The sequence below is a fragment of the Anomalospiza imberbis genome, chromosome 6, assembly GCF_031753505.1.
Source record: "Anomalospiza imberbis isolate Cuckoo-Finch-1a 21T00152 chromosome 6, ASM3175350v1, whole genome shotgun sequence".
Taxonomy (NCBI): Eukaryota; Metazoa; Chordata; class Aves; order Passeriformes; family Viduidae; genus Anomalospiza; species Anomalospiza imberbis.
The window spans coordinates 2,209,428-2,234,980 of record NC_089686.1 but is presented as its reverse complement, the minus strand read 5'-3'; the positions used below and the strand labels follow the sequence as shown (position 1 = coordinate 2,234,980).

The window sequence follows — 25,553 nt, the reverse complement described above, 5'->3', positions numbered from 1 at the left end:
AGAGCTGCTCAACAAACTTGAACTGATGAAATAATTCTTTTGAGAATTGTATCTATTTATGTATTGTATAATTAATGTTTTTATAGTTATATAAATTATTACTTGACTGCTATTTCTAAAGGACTCGGATCAGAAGACTGCAACCCATTAAATATGAGCATAGAGGCAGAAATGGCCATTGAGCAGATGAAGGAGCAGCACCACAGGGATCTGCATCACCTCAAACAGGAGCTTGAAGACACAGTAAGTGTTGGAATGAGATGGTCTTTAAGGTCCCTTCCCACCCAAACCAATTTGGGATTCTATGATCCCAGTAAGAAATGAAGCTGAGCTCTTATGCATTCTTTCCAGGGAAATAAATATAAGATACTGAAGTGTAAATCAAAATATTCGGTAGAATGAATATATAAAACTAGATGGAAACATTGAGGAAAACATCCCTGTAGAATATTCTGTGGAAAATGAACAAATCCATCCCATTTTCCCTTCTGCAGGTGAGCCATTATGAAAAGCAGCTGGATGAGACAAAAGCCCACTGGGAAAAGGAGCAAGAGGATATGAGGCAGAAGTATGCTGAGGAGATGAATGTCATGGAAAAGCAGATCACTGGCCTTAAAAATCAAATAGCAGAGCTGCAGGGAGAGGCAGCAGCGTTCAGGGAGCAGCAGGAGAAGCTCGACTGTAAATACAACGAGGAGAAAAACAAATTACAGATGCATTTCGATGAGGAGAAAGCCAATCTGCAGGAACTGTTGAGGCAGGAGCATGAAGATGATGTCAAGGCCAGACTGGAGCAGGTGAATGAGAAGTTCAGGCAAGAACGGGAGGAGCTGATCCAAAACAGTGTCTGGGTGGAAGAAAAGATGAGAGTTCTGGTGCAGAGTCTGCAGGAGGAGAAGGGGGAGCTGGAACGTGGCTTCCACGAGCAGCTGAAGAGGCTGGCAGAGGTGCACGCCCTGGAGAAGGAGGAGCTCCAGGAAGAGCTGCTGAGGAAGCACGAGCAGGAGCTGGAGGAGGAAAGGTGAGTGTCACCTCCGCTGGGGACAGTGCTGGAGCGTGGTGGCCGGGGTGAACCTAGTGCAGAAACACCTCCCTGGTGGGGAATGCCAAGTGTCCTGACTGACCAGTGCTGTTCCTGCTCTGTTCCTCAGCACTGGGCTGCTCTCCAGGCTTTCCTCTCTTCTGACCTTTCTCGAGCAGGTTTAGATTCACTTTTAGCTGGCCCAGAGGCAACAACAGGGTTAAAGCGTAACCAGGCGTGATTAACTCGAGCTCTGTTTGGGATCCCTGTGCTCCACAAATCCCATTAAAACTCCTGGGTTTTCAGAGTTCTTTGCTGAAGAAGGAAAGGGGTGGCAGGGACGTGCTTTTAGCCAACACGGAGTGTCAAAAGAAACTGAAGCCACCCTGGGGTGATGGGGGTGAGAGCATCTGCCCCCCACCAAAATCTGAGCACAGGAACTGAAGGGCACGTGTTGCACATGAAACCTTTTCTGACGACGTTTCATGAGTTGTTGCACTTTTCCATGGCGGTTTTTCTTTTTGAAGTTTCACCAAATCGCCTCAAATTTAACTTACAGCTCCCAGAAACACCCATCCAATAGTGGGTGTGGAAAAAAAAAAAAAAAGTAAATTTCCAACTTGTTTTATTCAGCCTAAAAAGCCACTTTAATCTCTGAGGTAGTTTAGTAATATCTTATGTTAACCATGTCTAGGAAAAAAATGGCAAGTGACTATAACAGAAGAGCATCTCATGCACAAACTCAGTTTTCTGTGGACACACAAACACTTGTGAATAAATATGAAGAAACCCTTCAGAGTCTGGAAGGACGTTACCAGCGAGAGCTGCAGGAACTTGCTGAGCAGCAAAGAGAGGAGAAATCCCAGTGGGAGTTTGAAAGGGATGAAATTGCTCAGGAGGTCGCCGAAGCCCATGAGCAGCTGAAGGAAAGCTTGGCAAGTGAGAAGGCTGTTTGTTCTGCCCTGACCCAGGAGAAGGATCTCCTGGAGAAGAACTTCAAGGAAGAAGTGAACAAGCTGGTGTGTGAGAGGGAGCAGCTGGAGAAGGAGCTGCGAGAGCTGAGGAATGCTGCCCAGGAGCAAGAGGAAAAGATGAAGGAGAAAATAAGCCAACTCCAAAATGACCATGAAAAAGAGCTAAAGGAGAAAGATGAACATATATCCACAGTGGAGCAAAATGGGAAACTGGTTAGGGAAAAGCTGGAGAGACTGGACAGTGAGTATAAGAGAGAGAAAGAAGAGCTCAATTCCAAACTTCTTGCTTTGGAGAGTTTAAACAGAGACATTTGTGAAAGAGCAGAGACAGAAAAGGCTGAGATGGGTTTGGAAGTTTCAGACCTCCGAGGGAAAATACAGAAATTGCAGTGGGAAACACGGAGTTTTTCTGCCCTGCAGAGCCATTACAGGGTTCTGGAGAGTGAGTATGCAAAAGCCAAGAGCCAAATCGCTGCTTTTCCTGGTGCAGCTCCTCTGGGAGATGGTGGGGATGTTCTCCAAAATCTGCAGAAGGTGCACGAGCAGGCAGTGAAGGAGAATGTCAGGATGGCTGCCCAGATCCTGAGGCTGCAGCACCGGCTGGAAGCAGCAGAGCAGGAGCTGCAACCTCCCAGTCCCAGCTGCTCCCAGTCTGGCTCAGAACCAGAGGAAATAGATCCCAGTTTTGAAGGGCTGCCCAGCGATTGTCAAGATGTAGCTGTGGGAGCAGATTTCAGTGTCCTTCCACCTCTGGAGGCTGGTACTACAGACCTGGAAGAAATGTCAGAGACAGATTGGGATTTGGAGGAGGGATGTGTGGAAGCCAGAGCTGATGGCCACCCTGAGGCACAGGGGTGTTGGATCCAGGGAAGTCAAGCAGCTCTGGATGCTGATGGCAACCAGGATTGTGACAAGAACCTTTCTTGGGTGCCTCTGCTGCCAAAAAAGAGAGAGCTAGAGAAAGTTCCCAGGCCAAAAGCGCTGCACAACGATGTCAAACAGCAGAAGGTTCATCTGCTGAATCACAGAATAGCTCCCAAAAATAAAGGGTTTGTTTCTGATGCTTTGAAGATGCAGGTGGAGCTGGAGCGGGCTGAAGAACTGAGCGAAGACTCTCTCATGCTGGATCACACTCCTGGGGCAGCAAACGGTGACCTGAAGAGCATAATAGCTCAGCTTTGGAAAAGGATGGAAGAGCTGGAAGACAGATCCATGGCACAGGCTGAATTTCTGTCACTACAAGAGGAAATTCAGGTAGAAAACGAGGATCTGAAAGCTGAAGTGATGCGGTTAATTGAACAAAATAGAGTGCTGGAAGACAACCTGTGTAAGCTGAGAAGGCTTCGTTGTGAACAAGAAGAAAGCGAGGTGAAAAGCGTAAAGTTTGAAGAGGAAAACACCAAATTCCTTGTGGAAGTTAAAGAATTGGAAGATGTTAAAGAATTGGAAGATGTTAAAGAATTGGAAGATGCCCAGGGAAATGCAGATGTGCTCAGTGACACGAGAGGTGGGAAGCTGGAAGAACATCCCCCGGCATTCACAGGCCAGCAGGACAAGAATCCCCAAAGCGACAGCGCCACGACACAAGTGGGAAAAGCAGGAATGAGGGAGCCCAAGCCCCAGGTGAAGGAGAAAGCTCTGGGTCACCCAGAGGAGAGGAAGGCAGTGACCCAGGGCTTGCAGAGCACGTGCACTGAGCTGCAGCAGAAGGTTGACCTGCTGAGGTAACGTAACGCGACGTTAGCCACTAACCCAGCGCTGCCTTGGCTGCTCCTTTAACCACCCTAGTTTAACTCTGATTTAACTCTGAGTAGCAAACAGTGCCGTGGACTCCTAACTCCTCTAATCGTGGATAAAGACCACTGGAATAAATAACTGTGTGTGACTTACTCCTCTCTGTGCCCGCCACCTAAGCAGGAGCACCTGCCAGCTGTCCTGTCTGTGGATGTCACCGTCACCGTGTGTAGCTGGTCCTCCAGCACAAACCCATTGTATTTCCATGTCCAAAATCCATGGTAACACTTGCAGAGTGCTTTGTAGCTTTTACTAATACTCACTTCACTCAGTTTGTTCCCTTCTAGAGCTGAATGTTGCTCACAAGGCTAAAATTGCTCCTGTTTTTCCTCAGTATTTCAGTGAATGCTGTGGAATTATGGTAATTTGAAATGCTGAAAGTGCTTCTATTTTTCTCAGTATTTAAGTTAATATTAGAGAATTATAGGGACTCTTTTTGCCACTTAGGAACCCCTCAGGAGTGGGGTATGGTAAATACAGTTATAAAACATATATTCATTATATTATACTCATCATAGGTTTTACCTTCTTTTTTTAACTGCTGTGTTCCAGCAAGGATTTCTTTTGTTATATGGATTAAGTGGTTACAAGTGGTTTAATTACTGGTCAGCACCAGCTTCCTGCAGGAAATTGTTCTTTCAGGTGTCCCACCATGACTAAGTTATTTCTGTGCAGTCTCCTGAGGACAGAAAAGACACTTTCCAACTGTGCTGTTCCCAGAATTCTTAATTCCAGTTGGGGAAACAGCTCACTCTCCTGGCAACCTGCATATTGTGTTGTTCAGTTGTTATTTGTAGCTTAAGAACTGAAAAATATGTAGAGTATTAGTGTGAAACTTTAGGTTTCAATTCACTTGAGCTGCTCAAAAACATGCCTCGAAAGCCCGGGTTTTTTTTTTTTAAGTTTGTTGTAAAATTTTGGGTTTTTTTGAACAAACTGGGGAGCGCTCCTGCTGAATTCATGTGAAATATAAATACACCATTTGTACATAAAACAAGGCAATTGCAGCTTTGTTTTTGAAGCATTACAGGTAGCTCTGACTTGTGGGACTTTTCCCTCTCCAGGTGTCCTACAGGAACTGTTCTCACTTGTCTCCTGTCTCTGCCACAGGTGTGAGGCCGAGAAGCTCCGCGAGGAAAACGCCGTCCTGAAAAACGAAGTGACTTTATTAAATGAGGAAGGGAGTGCTTCCAGCCTGAAACTCAGGGAGCTGAATGGATCCAGGGAAGAAATGAGGTGAGAATTCCATGGGGCATGCACCCTGTGATGCCTTCAGGCTGTTGTGTGGCTCAGCCACAACGGGTTCATCCCTTCACTCCAAGCTCCTTTGCGTGTTAGGTGCTGTACAGATCCAAAATGGGGTTATTTCATGGTGCTGTTGGAAATCCAGCAGGTTGACAGGTTATTCCTCATCCTTTTCCCTGCCCCGGCTTGTCCTGCCCGTCCCCAGAGCCAGGCAGGGGTTTAGCTGTAGGCATTGAGGTGACCCAGTAACACACACAGGACTGACTTGGGAGCTAACCCGATGCAATTATTTGTGCTTCAGCAAAGGCAGGGAGAGGCTTATCTGACAGATTATTCCAGTGCTTGGGTCTTTGGCAAGTGCAGAACCACCCATGATCCTGGGATTATTCTTCCCCTCTAGGAAAGACCCACTTGGGGCACCTTGAGAGGCTGAGCACTTGCCAAGTTGATGCAGAACAGGGATGCTGAGCAATAAATAAAAAAACATCCACAATTACCATTTCTGGTAGTGTTTAAAGAAACTGCTCATTTTCGGAATCATTAAGGTTGGAAAAGACCATTAACCCAGCACTGCCAAGGCCACCACTGAGCCGTGTCCCCAAGTGCCACATCCACATGGATTTTAAATCCTTCCAGGGATGGGAATTCCACCACTGCCCTGGGCAGTGAAGAAACCCTTCCTAATACCCATTCTAAACTTCCCCTGGCACAGCTTGAGGTGATGTCCTCCTGTGCATTCTTGCAGTTGTGTATATTGATAATCGATTTTAGTGCTAATAAGCTTTCATTTTTCCATAGGCAGAAGATAGAGGCTGTGAGAAAGGAGAAAGTGGCTGTGCAGAAGATGGTGGACAACCTGAAAAAGCAGGTGTGTGGCCTGAGCCCAGAACCTTCTCTGTAGAAACCATCACTGCATCAAAGCTGTTCCTTGGATAGTCACAAAGACAGCAGCAAAGAGCATTTTATAAACTTAAATGTTCCCATGACTGTTTTATTGCCTCCTTGGGATTCATTTCAGGCTTGCTTGACCTGCTTATAAGACAAAAGCTGTAATTGTCTGGCTTACAGGCTTGAGAGCACTTTCCACAGTCAACTTGGAAAGCTTTTCACAGAAATACCAAGTTTAAATCTTTTGTTTTGTAGTTTTTTTGCAATTCTCTGCGTAGCCCATGGGAAATAGAGATTGTGATTCAACCTCTACTCATTTCCTAGCTGGCTTGGTCTAGGAGTTCTGCCAGTTGTATCCATGTGGCTGCTACTTTTATTTTAGGGGTGGCTTGTTATAATGGGTGAAATAAAAGGATTAATTACCTTTTACATCCATGCCATCTTGGTATTGCTTAGGAAAATACTTGCTCAGAATAATCTGCTAGGATAACCCTCAAAATCCTCACCAGCATGGCAGTGTGCTGTGTTGGGTGACTGATATGAGTGGTCTTTAATTAAGGCCAATTATGACAAATTATTTGTTTGGAGTCACTTGTCAGAGTGAGACTTGTCAGACCTTAATAGAAAGGAAATATCCAAAATCTGATTCCTGGTGTAAAATCACTGATCTCCCCATTCAGGTGGCTGATCTGAAGACCAGGAACCAACAGCTGGACTCGGAAAATACAGAACTCAGCCAGAGGAACTCCAAAAACCAAGCAGATGTGCAGGATCTCAATCAACAGCTGGCAAGGGTGCTCAAGCAAAAGGAAAGGGAAGAGGGGAAGTGTACCCTGGAAGAATGGGAAAAGGAGAGGCTGCTGCTGAAAGAGGAACTGGAAAACGCCAAAATCGAGGTACAGGATTTGGTAGGACAGTTGGACTTCAGGCACTTCGGATTTGGCATCCCTGTGGGTTTCAAAGCTGAGCTTTGCTAAGTGCTGACTTAAACACAGCAGCAACCAAAAGCCAGGAGGGAAAAATGTGCAGGTTTGTCTTGAAAACACAGCTTAGTGATGCCAAATATTTCCCTGCACTTCCCAGCATGGCTGCTGTTCATCCAGTGCCATATCAGTTCTATCCAGGGGCTGCAGCATCCTCTGCTTAAACTTTGCTCTGTGACTCTCCTAAATTGAAATCTGAGCCTTTTATTTTTTGCAGTCATCAAATATGGTGTCGTCTTTGGAGATGGATTTGTCAAAAATGAAGGTTCAATCTCATCTACTGGAGCAGGAGAACCACATCCTCAAGCAGGAGCTGGAGAAGACAAAACAGGTATGGCATCCTATTGCCAGAGGAGCTGTGGCTATCCCTGGATCCCTGGAAGTGTCCAAGGGCCGGTTGGGTGGGGCTTGGGGCATCCTGGGAGAGTGGAAAGTGTCCCTGCTTATTCCAGAAAGATTGGAACTTGATGACCTTTAAAGGTCCCTTCCAGCCCAAACCCTTCTGGGATTCTATTTGAGTATAATAATTTTTCACTATCTCCTAATGGATGAAAATTAAGAGGTGGAAATAGTCGATTTCTTTAAAGAAAGGCCATAAAAGTAAGGGAATGTAACTCCTCTTCAAACAGTTTCCAGGTGCAACACACAATTCTTCAAATAAGGTTGGGTTCACTTGGACTTTGTCAAAAGATTTTTGGGAGTAGAGGATCTACAAAGAGAAGCTTTGGTCAAGATAAAGATTTAAAGCTTAAATTAAGGAATAGACAGGGCAAACGGGATCCACAGGAGAACATTTCCCTGCTTAACTGCAGATAACCCATTTTAGCTCCATTTAAGGAATGAGCTCTTGCAGCATGTCCTGTCAGGGGGAATTCCTGTTGCTAAACCCATCTGGAGATATGGGAGTCTCACAAGGTCTGAGGATAATTTCCTAGAGAGCTCAGTTATCTCCTGTACAAGCACAGTTCAATTGGCTGTAAATACATGCTAATAAAGACAGATAATGAAGGCTTCAAATGAGTCAGTTCCCTGATTAGGGCTCCACAAAGTCATTTTCTGCACAGTGTAAAACACTCAGCTGAGGCACCCAGTGCTCAGGGTAGATAATGGTGTTAAAAAGCAAAAGCAGCTGAGGCCTATTCAGAAAGGGGTGGATTGTGGCTGGAGTGTAATTACAGGAGATGGAATGAGGAAAGGCAGTGATAAGGCACTGAGGCAGTTGGGAAAAGGATTGGAAGTCAGCAGTGCAGTGGTTTTCCCTCGGTGTGTTTTAACACACGGTGATTTCTGTGGGATATTATGGGAAAATCCTTCCCTGTGAGGGTGGGGAGGCCCTGGCACAGGCTCCTGGATCCCTGGGAGTGTCCAAGGACACCTTGGAGCAGCCTGGGATAGTGGAAGATGTGTCCCTGTTTATCCCAGAGGGACTGGAATTTGACGACCTTTAAAGGTCCCTTCCAACCCCAACCATTTGGGCATCCCCGGATTTTCATGCCAAATTCTGTGACAGCATAAAAATGCAACTGTTAGGGGTTTGATTCCCACAGCTGCCCAGATGTCCAGATCTCGATGACCTTCAACATGAAGTTTCAAGTTTAATCACTAAAAATGAAAAGCTGCAGGAAGAGAAAGAAGCCCTGAGTGAGGAACTGACCAGATGCATTGATAAGGTAAGAAAGGACTGCAAATCCACATCACTATGTGCTGTAAAGAGCTGTTAAAATTCCTGTATCTGTATCACCATAACCTGTAAAACTTCTCTGGATGTTTTTTCCCTCACCCTCAAGCCAAATAAAGGCTTAATTGCCACTGCTTGGATTTTTTTTTTTTTTCCCTAGCTGGTCTTAGAGAGGAAAGTTTAAATTCTGGAGCACAGCTTTACTTTAATTTGGTTATGTAGAAAATTCCAAACATTGCAAGGAAGAGAGGCCTGGATATAAATACTGCAGCAGGACAAGGAAGACAGTGTTCTTGGACTTTTATTGCATCTCTAACCTACTGTAACTCTGAACTCGAGCAGAGCAGTCTGCACACTGTAAATAATAATCCCATTGTGTGGAAATTTAAGGAACTGAGGGGCTTTTTACTTTCCTGCATTTTCCTCCCTTCCTTTCTTAGCTTTAACTCCCTCTCGGGTAGCCCATGAAGTCAAATTGAGTCAAAAACACATTCCTGAGTGAGGATTCCTGATGTAATCTCATTGCAGGTAGCTCAAGTCAGCTGCCTGGAGAGTGCAATTGGCAGCTTGAAGCAGGAGCAGAAATCCTGGGAGCAGCAGAGTCAGGCACTGAAAGCACAGCTCAGCCTCTCCCAGGACAAGGTATGAAACACTAATTTATGCTCTAACCCTGGATAAAAGCATTTTGATCATCTCCTGTCGTGCTTTTTCTCATGAAAGCCCCCTCCTGGTGCCATGCAGCTGAGAATGGCTGCTTGAGGGGCTTTCAAAGTGAGGCTCTTAAAGGACAAAAGGAAACTTGTAACACACAATGAGGGGTTTTCCTCTCTACAGCCAAGTGACTTTTGCCAATTCCCTCTGCCTGGTGGTTCCTAAAATGCTGCAGACTCTGATGTTGCTCCTCTGTCCTGGTGCAGGCTCATCCTTCCCCAGGCAGGGATGGGATCAAGTGCTTCCCTGCTTGGCTGAGCATTCCTGGAGTAGGAAGAATTCCTGCCAGGAAGAATAAACAATTCAAGGGAAAGCTTCTTTCCAGGATATCACAGTAAATGCTCAGGGCTGGGAGATCTTTCTGGTGAATGCAGCATTGTGGCTCTATTCAAAGTGGGTGGCTGCAAGCTTGGAACAGAAAATTGGAAAATCTTTTGGAATTATAGAGTTTTAAGGATAGATAATCCCTGTAAGATTGAGTCCAACCATTCCCCCAGCGCTGCCCAGGCCACCACTGCCCCATGTCCCCAAGTGCCACATCCACCCAGCTTTTAAATCCCTTCAGGGATGGGGACTGCACCACTGCCCTGGGCAGCTGTGCCAACGCTCAAAAACCCTTTCCATGAGGAAAATTTCCCTAATAGCCAATCTCAACCTCTGACACACCTTGAGGCTGTTTCCTCATCCTGTCCCTTGTTCCCTGGGAGCAGAGCCCGACCCCCTTCAGCTCCACCTTCCTGTCAGGGACTTGTAGAGAGCAATAAACTCAATTTAACATTTTCAAAGGAGGAAATCAACGTTTTAACATCACTCCTTCCATCAGAAATCCTAAATACCTGATTATATATCGGGTAATATCCCTGTGGATACCTGATCCACCCAGGGAATCTTGATCCAGCAAAAGCCAAGCTGTGCTCCTGTTCCTTCCAGGTTCAGAGCCTCAATGAAACTCTGCAGAGCACCAACCTCCAAATGTCCAGGCTGAAATCCGACCTGCAGGTGACACAGCAGGAAAAGGAAAGTCTGCAACAAGAAGTGATGGCATTGCACAAACAGCTGCAGAGCAGCAGTGAAAAGGTAAAGGGCTTCAGGCATCTCAGGAGGTAGCTGTAATTATTGTATATTGGATATAATGTGCAGGTTTTAAGCTGATTTTTAAAAACTGTATTTTAAGTGTTGAATGTGGACAGGCAATGATCAGTCCCTCCCCTGAGTCTCCATTCTTCCCTAAAAGAAACCTTCTGCCAGTAAAACCCCCAAATCTGTGGACAATGCATTAATTTACACCTATCAACTATAAAAATTAAACCAGTCATTGGTAGAGGATCTAATTTTCAGTGCAACTTGGGTTTGAAAGGTACAGAATTATACTGACCTCTCAGCTAATGAGGATTTGTAACTGAAGGAGGTTGTAGACAGCAGTCTTGGGATTGCTGTTATGAATTCAGTTACTAATTTGACTTGTTTGCCGCGTAATTAAGGAATATTTAATGTCCATGTGGAAAAGAGGCTGTTTCAGAATTGTACAACAGGAGCTAAATTACAGCTATTAGTGCATAATGTATAATACTGAGTTCTGTTTGGCTCTAAAGAGAGCATAAATGGCTTTTTTTGTGTTGCTGAACTCTGTGCACTCCTTGTGCACACAGCTATTATCCATAATTTTAGCAGAGGGAAGCACTTGGGATTTGCACATTGGATTTCTTAAGGGAAAACAGTGAGTGGGCTGGGAGGGAGATGGGAATGCTGCAACTTTGGAGCCTGCACTTACTGAAAATCCACCTAAAACCCACCTGAACAGAGCAAATGTCTGCTTCTTTGTTGAAGGCCTAACCCTGCAATTCTGTCTGTCTTAAGAACCGGGTTCTGGAAGTGGCTGTGCCTCCCTCAGGGCTGCAGGACCAGCGGGGGCCGATCCACTGGGATGAGCTGGAGCAGGAGCAGGAGCAGAGGCTGCTCAGGCAGGAGAACGAGAGGCTGCAGAGGGAAGTGCAGAGCACTAAAACAGACCTGGCTCACTCCAGGGAAAAGGTAAGCTGGGCAAGCTGGCAGATCACAGCAGGGCTGGGTTGGGAGCTCTGGAGGTCACTCAGACCACAAATGCATAGATCACAATCCAAGCAGGTTTTGAATATCTCCAGAGAATGAGACTCCACAACACTCTCAGGATATTTCTTTTCTTTAAAAGACAATCCTGGTAGTCCTTGTCCAAGATTTCAGTCCAACTTCAAGTTAACAAAAATATTCTTAATATTCCTAATGTTCTTGTGCAATTTCTTGGCTTGCAGTATAAGTGGATTATGGGGAGGACAAAGGGAAAGAAGGCCAAGATATCAAAGCAAATATGTCCAAAATAACCCGGAGCTGCCCAGAGAAGCTGTGGCTGCCCTTTGATCCCTGGAAATGTCCAAGGCCAGCTTGGACAGGACTGGGAGCAGCCTGGGATAGTGGGAGGTGTTCCTCCCTGTGGCAGGGGTGGGATGGGTTGGGATTTAAGGTCCTTTCCAACCCAAACCTTCCTGGGATTTTGTGATTCCAAAATCAACTGGTATTTTAGATGAAGTGGAACTATCTGGCACGTCTTTTCCCATTTCTTCATCTCTGATCTCCTCAGATCCGACAGCTGGAATCCACAATCCTTTCCCTAAAGCACCAAAAGCACCAAAGCCAGGCAGGGATTGTCAAAGCCATAGAGCAGGAGAAGCTGAGCTTGAAAAGAGAGTGCGAACAGCTTCAGAAGGAGTTGTCATCTGCAAACAGGAAGGTGAGTTTTGGGTGGTAAACACACAAATCAGTGCAGTAGTTTCCATCTCTCAGAAGCTCAAGGGATAAGCTGTATTTTAAATGTGTGGAACATGGACAGGCAATGATCAGTCCCTCCCCTGATTCTCCATTCTTCACCAAAAGAAACCTTCTGCCAGTAAAACCCCCAAATCTGTGGACAATGCATTAATTTACACCTATCAGCTGTAAAAATTAAACCAGTCATTGATCTAATTTTCAGTGCTACTTGGATTTGAAAGGTACAGAATTATACCAGCCTCTCAGCTAAGATAACTTTCTTCTTCTGCTCTGAATTTTGTGCTCTTTGCCTCTCACAAATCTGTGTCTGGAGGAGCTGACAGGGCTCTGTGCTTCTGCTGTGAGACAGCTCTTGTAGCAAAGCACTTTTCCAAATACTCCTGGTGTTTAGACTGGAGTTTTCTTGGTATTCAGTGGTTCATGACGGGGGGAAACAGATGAAATGAGAAATTGCTGCTTTTCTAAGGAAACTTTTTGTCTCTGACAGATCAGTCAGATGAATTCTCTTGAACGTGAACTGGAAACCAGCTCAGAAAACGAAGGGCTGAGAAAAAAGCAAGTCAAGCTGGATGATCAGTTAATGGAGGTACTTTTCAATCAGCGTTGACTGAGGGCCTTCATCACTATTTTATTGAATTTACTTTATTTTAAACAACTTACGGATGTGTAGCAACAGAGAAAACTAATTGAAACTAGAGGAATTCACCTCTCCTGATGTTTAACCTCATCTTTCATGAGCAAGTTGTGTGACAAACATCCTGCTCTCTGAAGCATGTTTTGCCTAGTTATAACTCACATATGGCTTCAGATTAAAATCAAATAGCAAAGAATTTTCTTTCTGTACTTGAGGCAAGGCTGACACTTCCCTCTTCCTTCCTAAAACATGTCACCTCAAATTTCCCATCTAATGTTTGTGTGATGCTGCTATTAATGGAAACCTGTTCTTATTTCCTCTGTGAATAATTTGCTGAATTTGAGCTTAGTATTATCCAAATCATGAAAAAATATCAATTTACACAGCTTACTGTTAATTTAAAGACACAAGTCAAAACTTTAGTGGAGATTCTTCCAAAAGCTACTGTAGAAGTTCTGCTGGAGATGGATCATGCTGGATATCAAAATTCAGGAGTCCTTGGTTATAGGAATGGGCAACTTAATTGTGTTTAGTGTGTCCTGTAAGGTCAGCCCACACCTCCAAGCTCTCTCTCAGTAGTCTTGCCTAAATTTGATATCTTGGATTTGAGTTTAAAACATAATAATAATTTTTAAAATCCTACAATTTTGACTTGTTCCATAAGTCAGGGCATCTTTTAGATGAGGCTTCTGTAACACTTTATAAATGGCTTCATGTTTTTCATCAAATGGGAGCCATTAGGCTGAAAATCCTACGTAATCAGTAATAAAACTGTAAAAACCTAATTAGAAAAGATGAGATTTTGACAAGTTAATGAAAAGACTGTTTATATTCCCTGTGAATTTATTTATATAGTCTTAATTAAGCTTTGGGAAAATGCCAAACACTTAAACCCATAAACACCCAGCCTGGGATTGCCTTTTCTCCTGAAATGTGTATTTCAAACACGCAGGATTTTGTTCCTCCTGGAAACCTTTTCCCAGCAGGTGTGTACAACATTCACTCAGTGATTTGTGACTTCTAACTCTCTCTTTTGTGCCTGTTCTCCTTTTGTCCATGGCTAACCTGGCTAGAACTCAGTGGTTGGAACTAGCAGAGAAGGGGGCAGTTCTCTCTCTGAAATAGTGTGCGAAGGTAGAGCAATCACTTTTAATGTACCCCCGTAGCATGGAGAAAACACTTCTTCATTTTTTTTTTAATGGATTTCTTTTCTTTTTATTCCATGCATCTCTTAAGTAAAGAAGCCACTATTCATTTCAATGTCAATTTTGGAGAGCTGCAGCATGTTCTTGGTGGTTAATGTGTTGTGCAGTGTGGCTCTGTACCCCGAGGAGCTCCGTGTTCCTAAGGGGTTGCCATGAAAATGGACAGAAGTCACCCCATTGCTTCCAAAAGAATTAAAATTGGAAGTGGGAGAATGAAAAGTGGCTTCCTGCTACCCCATTGCCTGTGAGGCTTGAAGGTGTTTGCATATTTACCCCGGTGCCTGCATGCTTTTCCACCAGACTGAACAATGTTTCCTTAAATTAATTAATTTCTGATCCCACTTGGCATCATCCTTATAGTTTAGCAAGCTCATGGTTGTTCCATTTTCTTCCACAGATGAATACAGCAGAGCTATGTTGTTTTCATTGTTGTTTCATTAGTAATTATTTTTAAGATGCTGTTAACACTAATTGACTGTTTCCTCATTAGTTACTCGTGTGCTTTACAACTTGACAGGAACCCTGAAAGAAATTCCACCAAAAGCTCATTATTTTCATTGTTTATATTGTCAGGAAAAGAACGGCTCCTTTACAGACAAAGAGAACCCCTAAATAGCTTTAAAAAGTACAAATAGTTTTATTTTGAGGTATTTATAAATCTGTTTTCTGTTTGCCTGGACCAGCAGAGATAGGGATGGTAACAGGGCCAGAAGAGCTGCACCACTGTGAAAAATATTTACAGTTAGAGATGAATTCAGTAACTGAAATATTATCCAAACTGGTCATTTTGCCAGTTGCGAAAGGGAATTAAAATCAGTTGTGAAAGGGAAATGAAAATCACCAAGATAATCTTATACACCTTTTCCTAAGGGAACAGAGTAATGGTTTTAAGGCAACGGGACCTTTATGGAAAGAAATTATTAATGCTACACACATGCCAGCTGCAAATGAGTTTGTCTGAACCTTAAGGGTTTTTACTGTCCAGCTCTGGTCCTTTTTAGTATAATTAACTCTTCCAACTGTGAGTTACTTACCTGGGTTTTGCTTTAGTCTGGAAAAATTCTAAATTATTTCACATGACTCTCTTAGCTCTTAATATCTCCACGGTTAGGACTGAACATTAGGAAATACCTATAGGGTGTTATATACTGAATTCTGAACATAATAGCAGAGATAAATGTTCCCTTTCCATCCTAAAGACTAGAAATAACCAGCACAACTAATAATCAGCACAACTTCAGCCTTCCCCTTGAAATGGGAAATTATTGCCACTTAAAGCTCACCAACTAAACTTTGATAGGAATTCATCAAAAACTCAGTGACTTCTGTAATTCAGGCCTGAAATGATGAATCAAAGCCCAGCTTCCTCTGTGTGAAATTCCATCTTTTTGTCACCTTCTGTCACCGAGTCCAGGCTCGCTTCTCTCGCACACGCAAAATCTGAGAGCAAGCTGCTCCTGGAGCAGCCGTGGCAGCGGGAGCGGGTGCTGATGGTTGGGATTTTGGGTTTTCCAGATGCTCCAGTCCGGGGGGATGCGTAGCCAGAGCTCCCAGCAGCAAGGCTGTGCCACGGTGCCCAGGGAACAGTTCCTGCAGCTCCAGCAGCAGCTGCTCCAGGCAGAGAGGAGGAGTCAGCACCTCCAGGAAGAGCTCGAGAGCAGACCCTCGGGGACAAACATGCAGCAGGTAAGGTCCCCCCACCTTGAGAGTCAAGATTTTTTGAAGTATTTGGTTTAGTTGTCTTGAGGTTTTTGGGGTTTTTTTTTTATTCTGGTGAGATCCATTCTCTGTTTATGCCAGTTCAAAAATTAAATTCCATGGCAGCAAGGATATGTGCAAAAAATGCTGTTTAGTATGGTTAGCCTGAGCCAGAGCTTTGTTCTGAAGTCCTCTTAATTTTTTTGAGATCAAACCACTCCCATCCACATTTAACTGGCTTTTCTCCTTCTGCTCCGTGTGCAGCGAGTGTTTTTAGAGGCTTTTTTTTTGTTTGTTTCTTTATCTCCTGACCGTGTCTGGAACTATGATTTTTAAAATACACCACACCAGATATTGCACAGGCATCCATCACATAAAGTCCTAATTTGGGCTGTTGCTGTCACATGGAGTTGTGTCACTTGTAGCAGAGCAGAACACTAATTAATCCTCTTTTCTAAGGTTTTTCCTAACCCTTTTTCTTCCTGATTTGGCCGTGAGGCAAGACACTGTTACTGTTGTACAGAAACTTCAACACTGGCATTTCTGAGGGAAAACCAATTCCAAGGAAGGTTAATTCATCCACTGCCCACACTGGGCAGAGTCACTGGTAGTGTTAATTTTTTACCTTTTAAAACTGAATTATAGGCAAGAGAAAGGTTTGCATCTGCCATATAAAAATTGCCAAATGATCCTTTTCTTCAAAAAGTAATTGGATCTCTACATCTCTAAAGCTTTGGCTCAGGCCAAATAAGGTCTTAAAATAATATTACAACTCTACCTTATGAGAAAAGATAAAACTCTAAATAACCTAAATGTATATTTAGTATTTTATCTATTTTAGATGAGATATTTATTTAGATTTCTACGTAGATTAGATGAATAAATTAGATAAAATACTAGTAGCTATTTATTCATCTGGTAGCAGAAAAAAAACACTCCTCTCATGTTTTAAATTTAGATTGCAGTTATACTTTAAAATTATACCTTAAAATAATAATAAGACCAAGACTTTGAAGCTCAAAAATCTCTGAATGTGGTAATAGGTATTCCAGAAAAAAGGTATTATGGAGAGAGTATAGGCAGTGACCAGTTTTTTAAGTATCCCAAACTTGGAGTAAATTTTTCTTTAAGAAAGGCATAAAATCAAAATGTTTCTTAAAAAATTAAAAAAAAAAGGCAAATAATTTCAGGTTAAGTAGAAATAAATTGATTGTAAGGTTCCTTTTCAGAAGTGCATCACCACAGGCTGATGTACTTGGTCCTGTACCATGGGGAGCAAAATGTGCAATTTAAAAATCAATCAAAGCCATATTGCTGCTGTGGCAGAATGAATGTGCTGGGACTGCATTAGGAGTGATGAGTTTGTGATTTAAATTTTGGAACAATCTGCAAACGAGTCACATCCTGGAACTTGCAGTTCTAGAGATGAATTGCTCCTGCCTTTCCTGGAAAAGCTTTGTGACTTTAAAAATACTTAGAGAAGCTGTGCTGATATTTGCTGTCAATGCACTAATGCACTTAATCCTTTTAATTTTTTTCCTTAAAATGAGTGGACATTCTGGTTTATAACACCCCTTTTTACTACCTAACTTTCTAAATCATTATTAAAAACCTGCAGTTACAAACAAAGCCAGACTTGTTTGTCTCCACTTTGTAAGCACCTCCTGCTTGAGTCTCTGTTGATTTTTCTTTGCCATCCTGATTTTTAGGGTTTAACATTTAGTTGAGCTCATGTCCCTTTTAATGTCCCCTTTAGCACCCTGAAAGCTTCCATCCTAATCCCTCTCCATCATCCTTTCACCAGTGAGTACAAGGTCAGGTTATCTCCATGCTTTCTGTGTAAAATGAACCATTTGGTTTTGCTGCTGCTCTGCTTTTTGCAGCTTTCTTAGATCCTGTGTGATGAGGTATCCAAAGTTATCCTCATTATTTTTTCTTTTAATGGAATTAGTTTGTGTTTATCCTGCTTTGCAGTTTTCATTGCTTTTTGATCCTGGTTGTCTGTGGTTTTTCATTCATTTTACAGTCAGTTATTTTCACCCAAAGGCTGCTGTTACATGTTTAAATTTCACTAAATTAAATTAAAACTCCTGAGCTGTTTGTACTGTGTTAACCTGTCTGGACTCTTCTGAATTTCCAGTGACTGTTTCTGCTGTGTCCAGTGCTGTGATTACCTCATATCCCTTTCTCAATTACTAAATTTGGGAGCTTGCTAATTACCCAGTATGTCCCAAAGTTTGCCTAGCACTGATTAATATTTGAATTGCCCAGTTCCCCCTTTGTCCAGCTCTTTATTTCAAATTTCATATCACCTCTGACCAGCTGCTTGTTCACTCTGAGGAAGAAAACAGCAAGGTTTGAGATAGACATGCAAAGTTTTCAAAGGAGGGCCAGTTTGGCTACTTTTTTCCCAAATGCTTGCCAAATCTGTGAGATTTTATATATGTATATATCTCTAAATATATATTTATATATAATGTTTGGCTACATTTTTCCCAAATGCTTGCCAAATCTGTGAGATTTTATATATGTATATATCTCTAAATATATATTTATATATAATGTTTGGCTACATTTTTCCCAAATGCTTGTCAAATCGGTGAGATTTTATCTATATATCTTTAAATATGTATGTTATATTTATATATAATGTTTGGCTACATTTTTCCCAAGTACTTGGCAATCTGTGAGGTTTTATAGATATTATTTGAGATTTTTATGCTATGAGTGAGATTTTTAGAGAGAGAGAGGAGGATTTCTTCTAAAAAATCTTTGCTAACTTAATCACTGCCACTGATCTTTTAAAAATCATGGATGAGAGTCCTTAGATGTAGAAAATACCCCCTCAATCTCCCAGCTGTGTAGTGCTACCATGAATATTTTCAGCTATAAAATATAAGATACTCTGCATGTTTTTTCTCCGTGTGTGTGTATTTTTTTTCTCCTGTGTTGCTTGCTTTGCCTGTATTGGTGATATTTTTATTTTTTTTTGCTTGAAGTGTTCATGTTTTGAAGAAGAACCTGGATATCAGGGTGAAGTATTCCCACTTCCCTTCTTTCCCTAGGCCTTGCAACCGGAGCAGCGAGCAGTGCATGCAGATTCCTACCGGAGGATTGGGCACCTCTGACACCTCTGGCTGCTTTTGATCCCATTCCTTTTCCATGATAAACACACAAAAATACAGAACTGGCATAAGCTGAGAAACTTGAGGATCAGATTCTTTTGGTTTTCCACTTTTTTCCCTTTTTGTCCCAAAAAAACAGCAAAAAAAAAAAAAAGGTCTCTGCAGTGTTATTTTCTTATTTATTTGTCTAGAAGCTATTTTGTGAAAGCTCAGAAGCTTCCAGAAGCTTTTTAAAATTTGTTACAAACGGGTTTTATTTATGTTATTTAAAATGTGCAGTTGTTCAGTATGGGAAAGAGCCTATTTTTCTCAAATGGTACTAATTTTATATGAGATTTGAAGAAAACCTGGGGTATTTATACTGCATTTTTGTATAAGATGTATAAACTTTTTAACAGGGAAAGATGACTTCTTTTTTTTGATGTAAATGAAAAATAAAATCTTTTTTTAAGCATAATGTCTCTTGTCTTCATAGAAATCAATAATTTCCACTTCAAGAATGAACAAGTTTTAGACTAAATACTTGATAATGAACATTGTTATATCAGGACTTCTGGGAAATATTTGTGGTGGGGATGTACTAGAGTACAGTAACTCAGCTTTTCTTTAGCAGATGTACCTGAAAATTTAGGAAAATGAGGGATCTTCTACTGCTGTGGCCATAAAATAAAAAGGGAAAATTATTGTTTATTGGAGAAAATTCTGTAGTTTTTATTTTGTCTCAAACTAGGATTATAATAAAATTTCATTAATTTATTAGGATTTAATTTATTTATTTAATCCTAGTTTAATTAAATTAGGATTTTAATACTTCAGTAGTTCAGCAAAACACCTCTTTAAGGTCTATGATTTTTCTAGTTGGAGCCATGAACCATTTCAGCTGTTTGCTTGTAAAGATATTTTTTCTTCTATTTTTAATGACCTTAAAGCTGCTGCCTGAGCTGACTTCTCTCATTTAACATGAAATAATGTGAAGTGAAAATATTTAAGGCAAAAAAACCCCAGGGATCACAGGTATTGAGACCTCTCCAATTCTTCTTTTCCACATAATTACTCACTCAGGGCTCCTGCAACCAATGGGAAGTGGAATAGTGAATTCCAGGGTTTTGAATTCCAATGCAATTCCATTAATTCAGCAAAACATCCACTCCACCCACACTGTAAAACTGTTTTCCATGTGACTCTTATGTAAGCTTTTTAATTAAAATGAATTATCGCATAACCTCATACACAGATTTCAATTTCTGATGCTACAGCAAATAAAATTTTGAGCTTAAATCAGCCCCCCAAGGGAATCATTTTGTAGGGTTTTAGATGAGGAACTCCCTACCTGAAGCAGATTTTCATTTCTCCTCCTCCACAGGTGGGATGGGTTTGGGTTTGAAGGTGTTTTATTTTGGGTTGGTGCTTTCTCAAACTTTATCTCCTCAAATGACTGCCTGGAATTTGAGTAACAAACCAGCATTAAAAGAAAGTCTCCATTTTCCTGCACTCAGGGTCTAAAGTTCCTAAATCCAAACGAGTTCTTTTGTAATTCCTGATGTTTCTTATTTATTTGGGAAAATTTTGGTGTAAAGGTCTCATGACACAGGATTATAATGCTTTTAGTTACACTGCCACCTTGCTGAAGAAAAACCAGTTTAGGGTTATGAATACTAATCTAAAAAGATGTAAAAAATGAAGTTTGGAATCCTACTTCTTTTGGGTATTACTCCATTTCAAGGGGTTTCTGGCATTGGAGAGTTGCATTGTCAAACATGACCTTATGACATCATCTAATTTTTATTCTAAAGCCATTACATTGGCATTTTGTTTCCCACAGTCATGAGAAATTTGGCAGTACCAAAGAACAAGAAAAGGAAATTATCCAGCTCTGACTTCTAGACAATACAGAACATAGAATTTTACGTAATTTTTCCTTGATTTGGTAATTTCAAGAGTAACTTGCTTGGAAAACCAGTGCAATGCTGAAAGTGTCCTTTAAGTGCTACCATAATATTTTGCTTCTATGAAGGGTTTATTAATTTAGTTGCCTCTAAACCAGACTGAAGTGTGGAGGGCCACCAATTTTTGGAGCATAAACTGGAAAAACAAAATAGACTGGTGAATGGGAACTGATTTTTAAGTGATTTTTCACATAAATGTTGCTTTCCAGGGGGGTCATGAGCAGCTTCTAAAAATGATGGAAGAGCGGATGATGGATGTGGAGCAGAAATTAAGGCTTGTGAAGAGGCTTCTCCAAGATAAAGTAAATCAGCTGAAAGAACAAGTAAGTGTTCTTGGACTCCTCAAACCTTCCCCATTCCTTCTGTAAACCCCTAAGTGGGCAAAAGCTGCCAAGCTGTTCAGAATAAAGTGAAAAGTGGTTTTGTTTAATGCTTCAGAGCTCAACTACAGCATAGTTGCCCAAAACTTCGTAAAAGTCCAAACTGGGGGCTGAATCCACTACTCATTAGTTTCCTAAATCAGGAAACAAAAATCAGATTTCAGCTGAGGATGCTAACTGGAAAAGGATGCTTAGAAAAGGAGGAAAAAAATAATTTCCTGAGGAGAAAATATTGATTTCTTTGAGGCCTCCTTCCCCAAATTCATCCTGTGTTTGATGTAGTTTTGGGGTTTTTGGAAGTGTCTCTGGGCTTGTGGTTTCTCTTGTGCACTAAATTTATCTTTAGAGGATAAATGCTGTAAAGGAGAATTCACCTGAAAAAATAGATTTGAAACCCTCTGTTACTTATCCCATCTCCTTAAGAAACCTTTCCAGTCTCAAAACTTTCACAGCATCTCGAAAGACCCTGGGTTTTTAATGAGAGGAGTGGGGTTTTACTTTGATATTTGAGTTATAATCAGCACATTCACCTACTTCCCCACCTCCCTTTGGAGTTTTTATTTGCCATTTGCTGAGTGCCTGTGTCCCATTCCCAACCCAGCTTTCCAAGAACACCAAGGCAGATGCCATGGTCAAGGATCTCTACGTGGAGAACGCGCAGCTGCTGAAGGCTCTGGAGGTGACAGAGCAGAGGCAGAAAACTGCCGAGAGGAAAAATTATTTACTGGAAGAGAAAATTGCCAACCTCAACAGAATAGTGAAGAACTTGGCCTCCCCCTCCTTCAGCCCAGCACCGGAGATCAGGTCATAGCAAAGCTGTTGTGTGTCACAGCCCCGTGCACTTTACTGAAATGGGAATATTTCAGCTTCTCACTGTGTTGCCTTTTCTTACTGAATGAGTTTTAGTTACAAATGCCTCCCCAGAGAGCACAGAGCTGATTCCCAAAATGGACACTACCAAAGGAGAATTCTGTTGGTTCCTAAACTGGGTTTCTGCTAAGTTTTGCCCTAAAAATAATCATCACTATGTAAAAAAAACAACCCAAACTTAAGTTTGTCTAGGTTAACTAGGCTTGGCTTTCATTTAAAATCCAAATTCTGAGTTTCCTGTACTGGATCATCTAGATTGAAGCAAAGGCCTAAAGTAAACTCAGATTGTTGAACTGAAAACTTTACGATATTTTCAGCTTTCTAAAATACTTCATGCTCCAAACCTAGAAACGCTGATGGGTCAGTCTTCAACACCGTCAGCAAAAGTGTTATTGAAGGCAAGACTTTTGCTGGTTATGGGCTGTGTCCTGTAAACTGATTCTGGTTTCTCTAAAGCAATTATTCCTTAGGCTTCTGGGTTGTTCTTCATGGCTGTTTCTCTGCAGAGCTCAGAAAAAGAGAGGTTTATTTAAAATACAGACCTAGACTATTGCCTCCAACTAAGTGTGACGGTATTTCATCTGAAGAAATTTCCCAACTAGCAAATAAAGACCATTAGTTCCTTTTTTTTTTTTTTTAAGCTGTGCTGCCAGATAACTCTGAACTGTAGAGGCCTTACTGGTTTTGCATATGGAAATAAGTTAAACCGAGGAAGAGTCGCTCAACAGAAGCAAAGATGGGAGTTCTGTTTATGTGATTTGTGAATTCAGTAAAGCAGTGCAGTGTGTTTATTAAACAGCTGGCAGAAGAATGAAGTGAAGAGGGGCACTTGGATGATTTTGTCAGTGGGATCCTGTTGTCGGAACCCTCGTGAACACGGAGCTTTGCCAGGAATGCAGTACTTGTTCCGACCTGAGGAATCATTTGGAAAAGTCTCATCTCTTGTGGTAATCCTAGTGCAGAATCTAAGCCTGTCGTTAGTTGTGAAGAAACACATTCAGTGTCACTATGAAGAACTCAGGGAGTAACAGCCTAAATCAGCTTCCTTCAGCTATAAATGTGGGTATTCAGGTCAGCAGAGGGAGATAAACACACCTGAGGGAAAGCAGGATAAACCAGATTGGGTTTGGGTGAGTATGTCCTTGGTGCTCCTTACCCAAGCCGCAGAGGAGCGTCAAGGTTTGGGATGAGGGTGGTACCTCCTCTTGGATCAGGGGAGAAATGCAAATTTTTGGGAACACCTTCAAGACACAGGGGTTTGCCAGAGAAGCAGCTGGGTAAGAGCCTGCCTGCTCAAGGTTGTGTGTGTTAAGCTGCCCTGCCTCCCCCAGAGCACTCAGACACAATTAAACACTCCAGGTCAAACTGGGGACAGGGGCTGCTCTGGAATACTGGAAACTGAAACTCTTAAAATGCAAGTGACTGGGAGGGGGAGGAAGAGGTGTTTTGTCTCAGAGACCACTGGCAAGCTGATCATTCTGTCAGGAGCCAAAAGTCCTCTAGAAACTGGGGTAACACGCCTGCAAGCTGCGCAGGAGCCTCTGGAAAATGAGTTTTACTGTGTACTGATGTGGCTGGGAGGATGTTCCCTGTGTCACTGGGGGTACTTAGCAATTTTGGAGGGTTTGTGGACTGAACTAGGCTCAGGAAGTGACCTTTTCCTCCTCCTTTTCCTCCTCCTTTTCCTCCTCCATTGCTTTGTGCAGGCAGCAAAGTGGAAATGGAAATAGAATCATGAGAGAACATCATGTTGGAGTCCTGATAAAATATTTCACTGCTGTGCTCTTCTAATTGCATAGAGTGGAGATTTCCCCAAGTCATCCCAAATTCAAGGATTTACAGATCTTTCAGAGGCTGCAAAAATATTTTCGCAAACTGGAAATGTCTTAAATTGATAGAATTCTGAGGGATTAAGAAGCTGAAGTAGTGATTTCTTGGTACTTTTATCACCAAGTGGTCTGAGTTACATGATAATAAATCTCTGTGTGGGTACCCAGGGCTGTGTGTTGGCAAAGTGGGAACTCAGCACACCCTAAACCCATGCTCTGGAAAATAGCAAAGTTTCAAAATATTTCCAGGAAACAAAAGAAATGAGGTTCAGAACTGTATTTGGAAAAAAAAAAAAATATCTAGTACATTTTAAGACTACTTCATACCTTGACCTTGATTTACTTGTGTCCGTGACCAAAGTCTAAAAGGAAGGAATGAATATTTCACTTAAATTATTGTGCAGTTACTTTCATGTTGCTCAGTTTAAAGGCTGGACTACTTAACTAATTCCTTTAATCTCCTGGTAGTTACCAGGCTTTTATAAACCAAACACAGACATTGCTGGAGCACAGCACTAAAAAAGGGAGAAGCAGAAATAGGGAAAAGGGACTTTTGGCTTTTCCCTTTCTCCCCTATCCTACCTTGCTGTACTTCTCTTTCACTAAACTCCAAGAAGAAGAGAGAGGAGGAGGAAAATGTCCTGTTGGTAAATACTTTTGAGGCAAAACTCCAACTTCACTGGAAGATTTGTGTGGATTCATTCTCAGAAGTGCCTTTTGCCTCCCTGTGCTGCACTGACTCGGTTGCCACAGGACAATTCAGGACAGTCCCTTCCCAAAAGGAGGGATCAGAGAAAGGCAGAGCTGCTTCCAGACGGGTGGCACGTTGCTCCTGAATTCTTTGTGTCAGCTCAGAAGAGAAGCAGCTGTTTTACAAAGTCCAGGCTACTGAAAATAAGCATAAGAAACACATAATTTATTAAGCATTAGGGGTGTTTTGTGCATGAATGTGTCTCCTGTGCAGAATAGGCAAAAACCAAAGTATTTAATGTTATTGTTGCAGTCAAAAATCACTGAACTTTTAGGCCTTGTTCCTACAACAGGTCCTGCCATGTCAGATATGAACTACTTCACTACCAGAAGGTGTTTTAAATGTTTGCAGCTCTTACTTTATGAATCACTGTGAAAATAAAGGCACATAGACATTTCAGGTTGGGGGTTTTGGAAGGGGACAGACCCCAAGTTAAATAGAGGTGTACAAAATGCACGCAGTTCAAGAGCTGCTTGTCAATTTAGAATGATTTAAAAGTCTACATGGTAGCACATGCTCCAAGTAGTACTTTAAATACAAGGAAAAATTGAGTTGTTTGAATTCTGGTCGAGGAAAGAAACAGGATTTTAACATATTTGATTTTAGCCAGGTTATGTGTTAGGTACAGCAGGGGGGAACAGTCTGGATTGATCAAGAGTAAAATCCTTTTGTTTACTTCCAGCGAATGCCATCCCTGTCACTCAGGTTTTCCATCATTTACCTGTCCAATCTCCTGTTCGGTGTTGTTTCATGACAAACAACTTCTGTATAAAGGAAAACAAATGTATATTTTTTTTTCTATTGTTTTGTTCTGGTGTAATATATTGTCCTTAGAACATCATGTAAAGCTGAGAGAGGAAGCAACTGACACATTATTTATAATGAGCATAAAAAATACATTAATGTACAATGCATACTTGTGTCTTTTTGTTTTTTATCCAACATGAAAATAATAATTTGGGTTGGAAGGGACCTAAAGCCCATCCAGTGCCACCCCTGCCATGGCAGGGACACCTTCC

General features: G+C 41.9%; 1 protein-coding gene across 5 annotated transcripts in view; it reads left to right on the top strand.

Moving 5' to 3' along the window:
• NIN (ninein) overlaps positions 1 to 21,980 on the top strand; it is a 56,975-nt gene extending 34,995 nt beyond the window's left edge. Inside the window, exons 15-30 of one of the 5 annotated variants that reach the window (XM_068192055.1) lie at positions 122 to 243; positions 495 to 1,021; positions 1,716 to 3,719; positions 4,900 to 5,025; positions 5,833 to 5,902; positions 6,603 to 6,818; positions 7,123 to 7,236; positions 8,453 to 8,575; positions 9,112 to 9,225; positions 10,225 to 10,371; positions 11,152 to 11,325; positions 11,909 to 12,058; positions 12,584 to 12,682; positions 15,451 to 15,621; positions 20,914 to 21,027; positions 21,686 to 21,980. In XM_068192055.1, the coding sequence (XP_068048156.1) occupies positions 122 to 243; positions 495 to 1,021; positions 1,716 to 3,719; positions 4,900 to 5,025; positions 5,833 to 5,902; positions 6,603 to 6,818; positions 7,123 to 7,236; positions 8,453 to 8,575; positions 9,112 to 9,225; positions 10,225 to 10,371; positions 11,152 to 11,325; positions 11,909 to 12,058; positions 12,584 to 12,682; positions 15,451 to 15,621; positions 20,914 to 21,027; positions 21,686 to 21,895 (4,481 nt within the window). In that variant the 3' untranslated portion in view covers positions 21,896 to 21,980. Of the gene's footprint in view, positions 1 to 121; positions 244 to 494; positions 1,022 to 1,715; positions 3,720 to 4,899; positions 5,026 to 5,832; positions 5,903 to 6,602; positions 6,819 to 7,122; positions 7,237 to 8,452; positions 8,576 to 9,111; positions 9,226 to 10,224; positions 10,372 to 11,121; positions 11,326 to 11,908; positions 12,059 to 12,583; positions 12,683 to 13,803; positions 13,865 to 15,450; positions 15,622 to 18,698; positions 19,216 to 20,913; positions 21,028 to 21,685 lie in introns of those variants that run through there. The other 4 variants (XM_068192057.1, XM_068192053.1, XM_068192054.1 and 1 more) reach the window with 4 other exon arrangements.
• Positions 21,981 to 25,553: the final 3,573 nt, after the last annotated feature.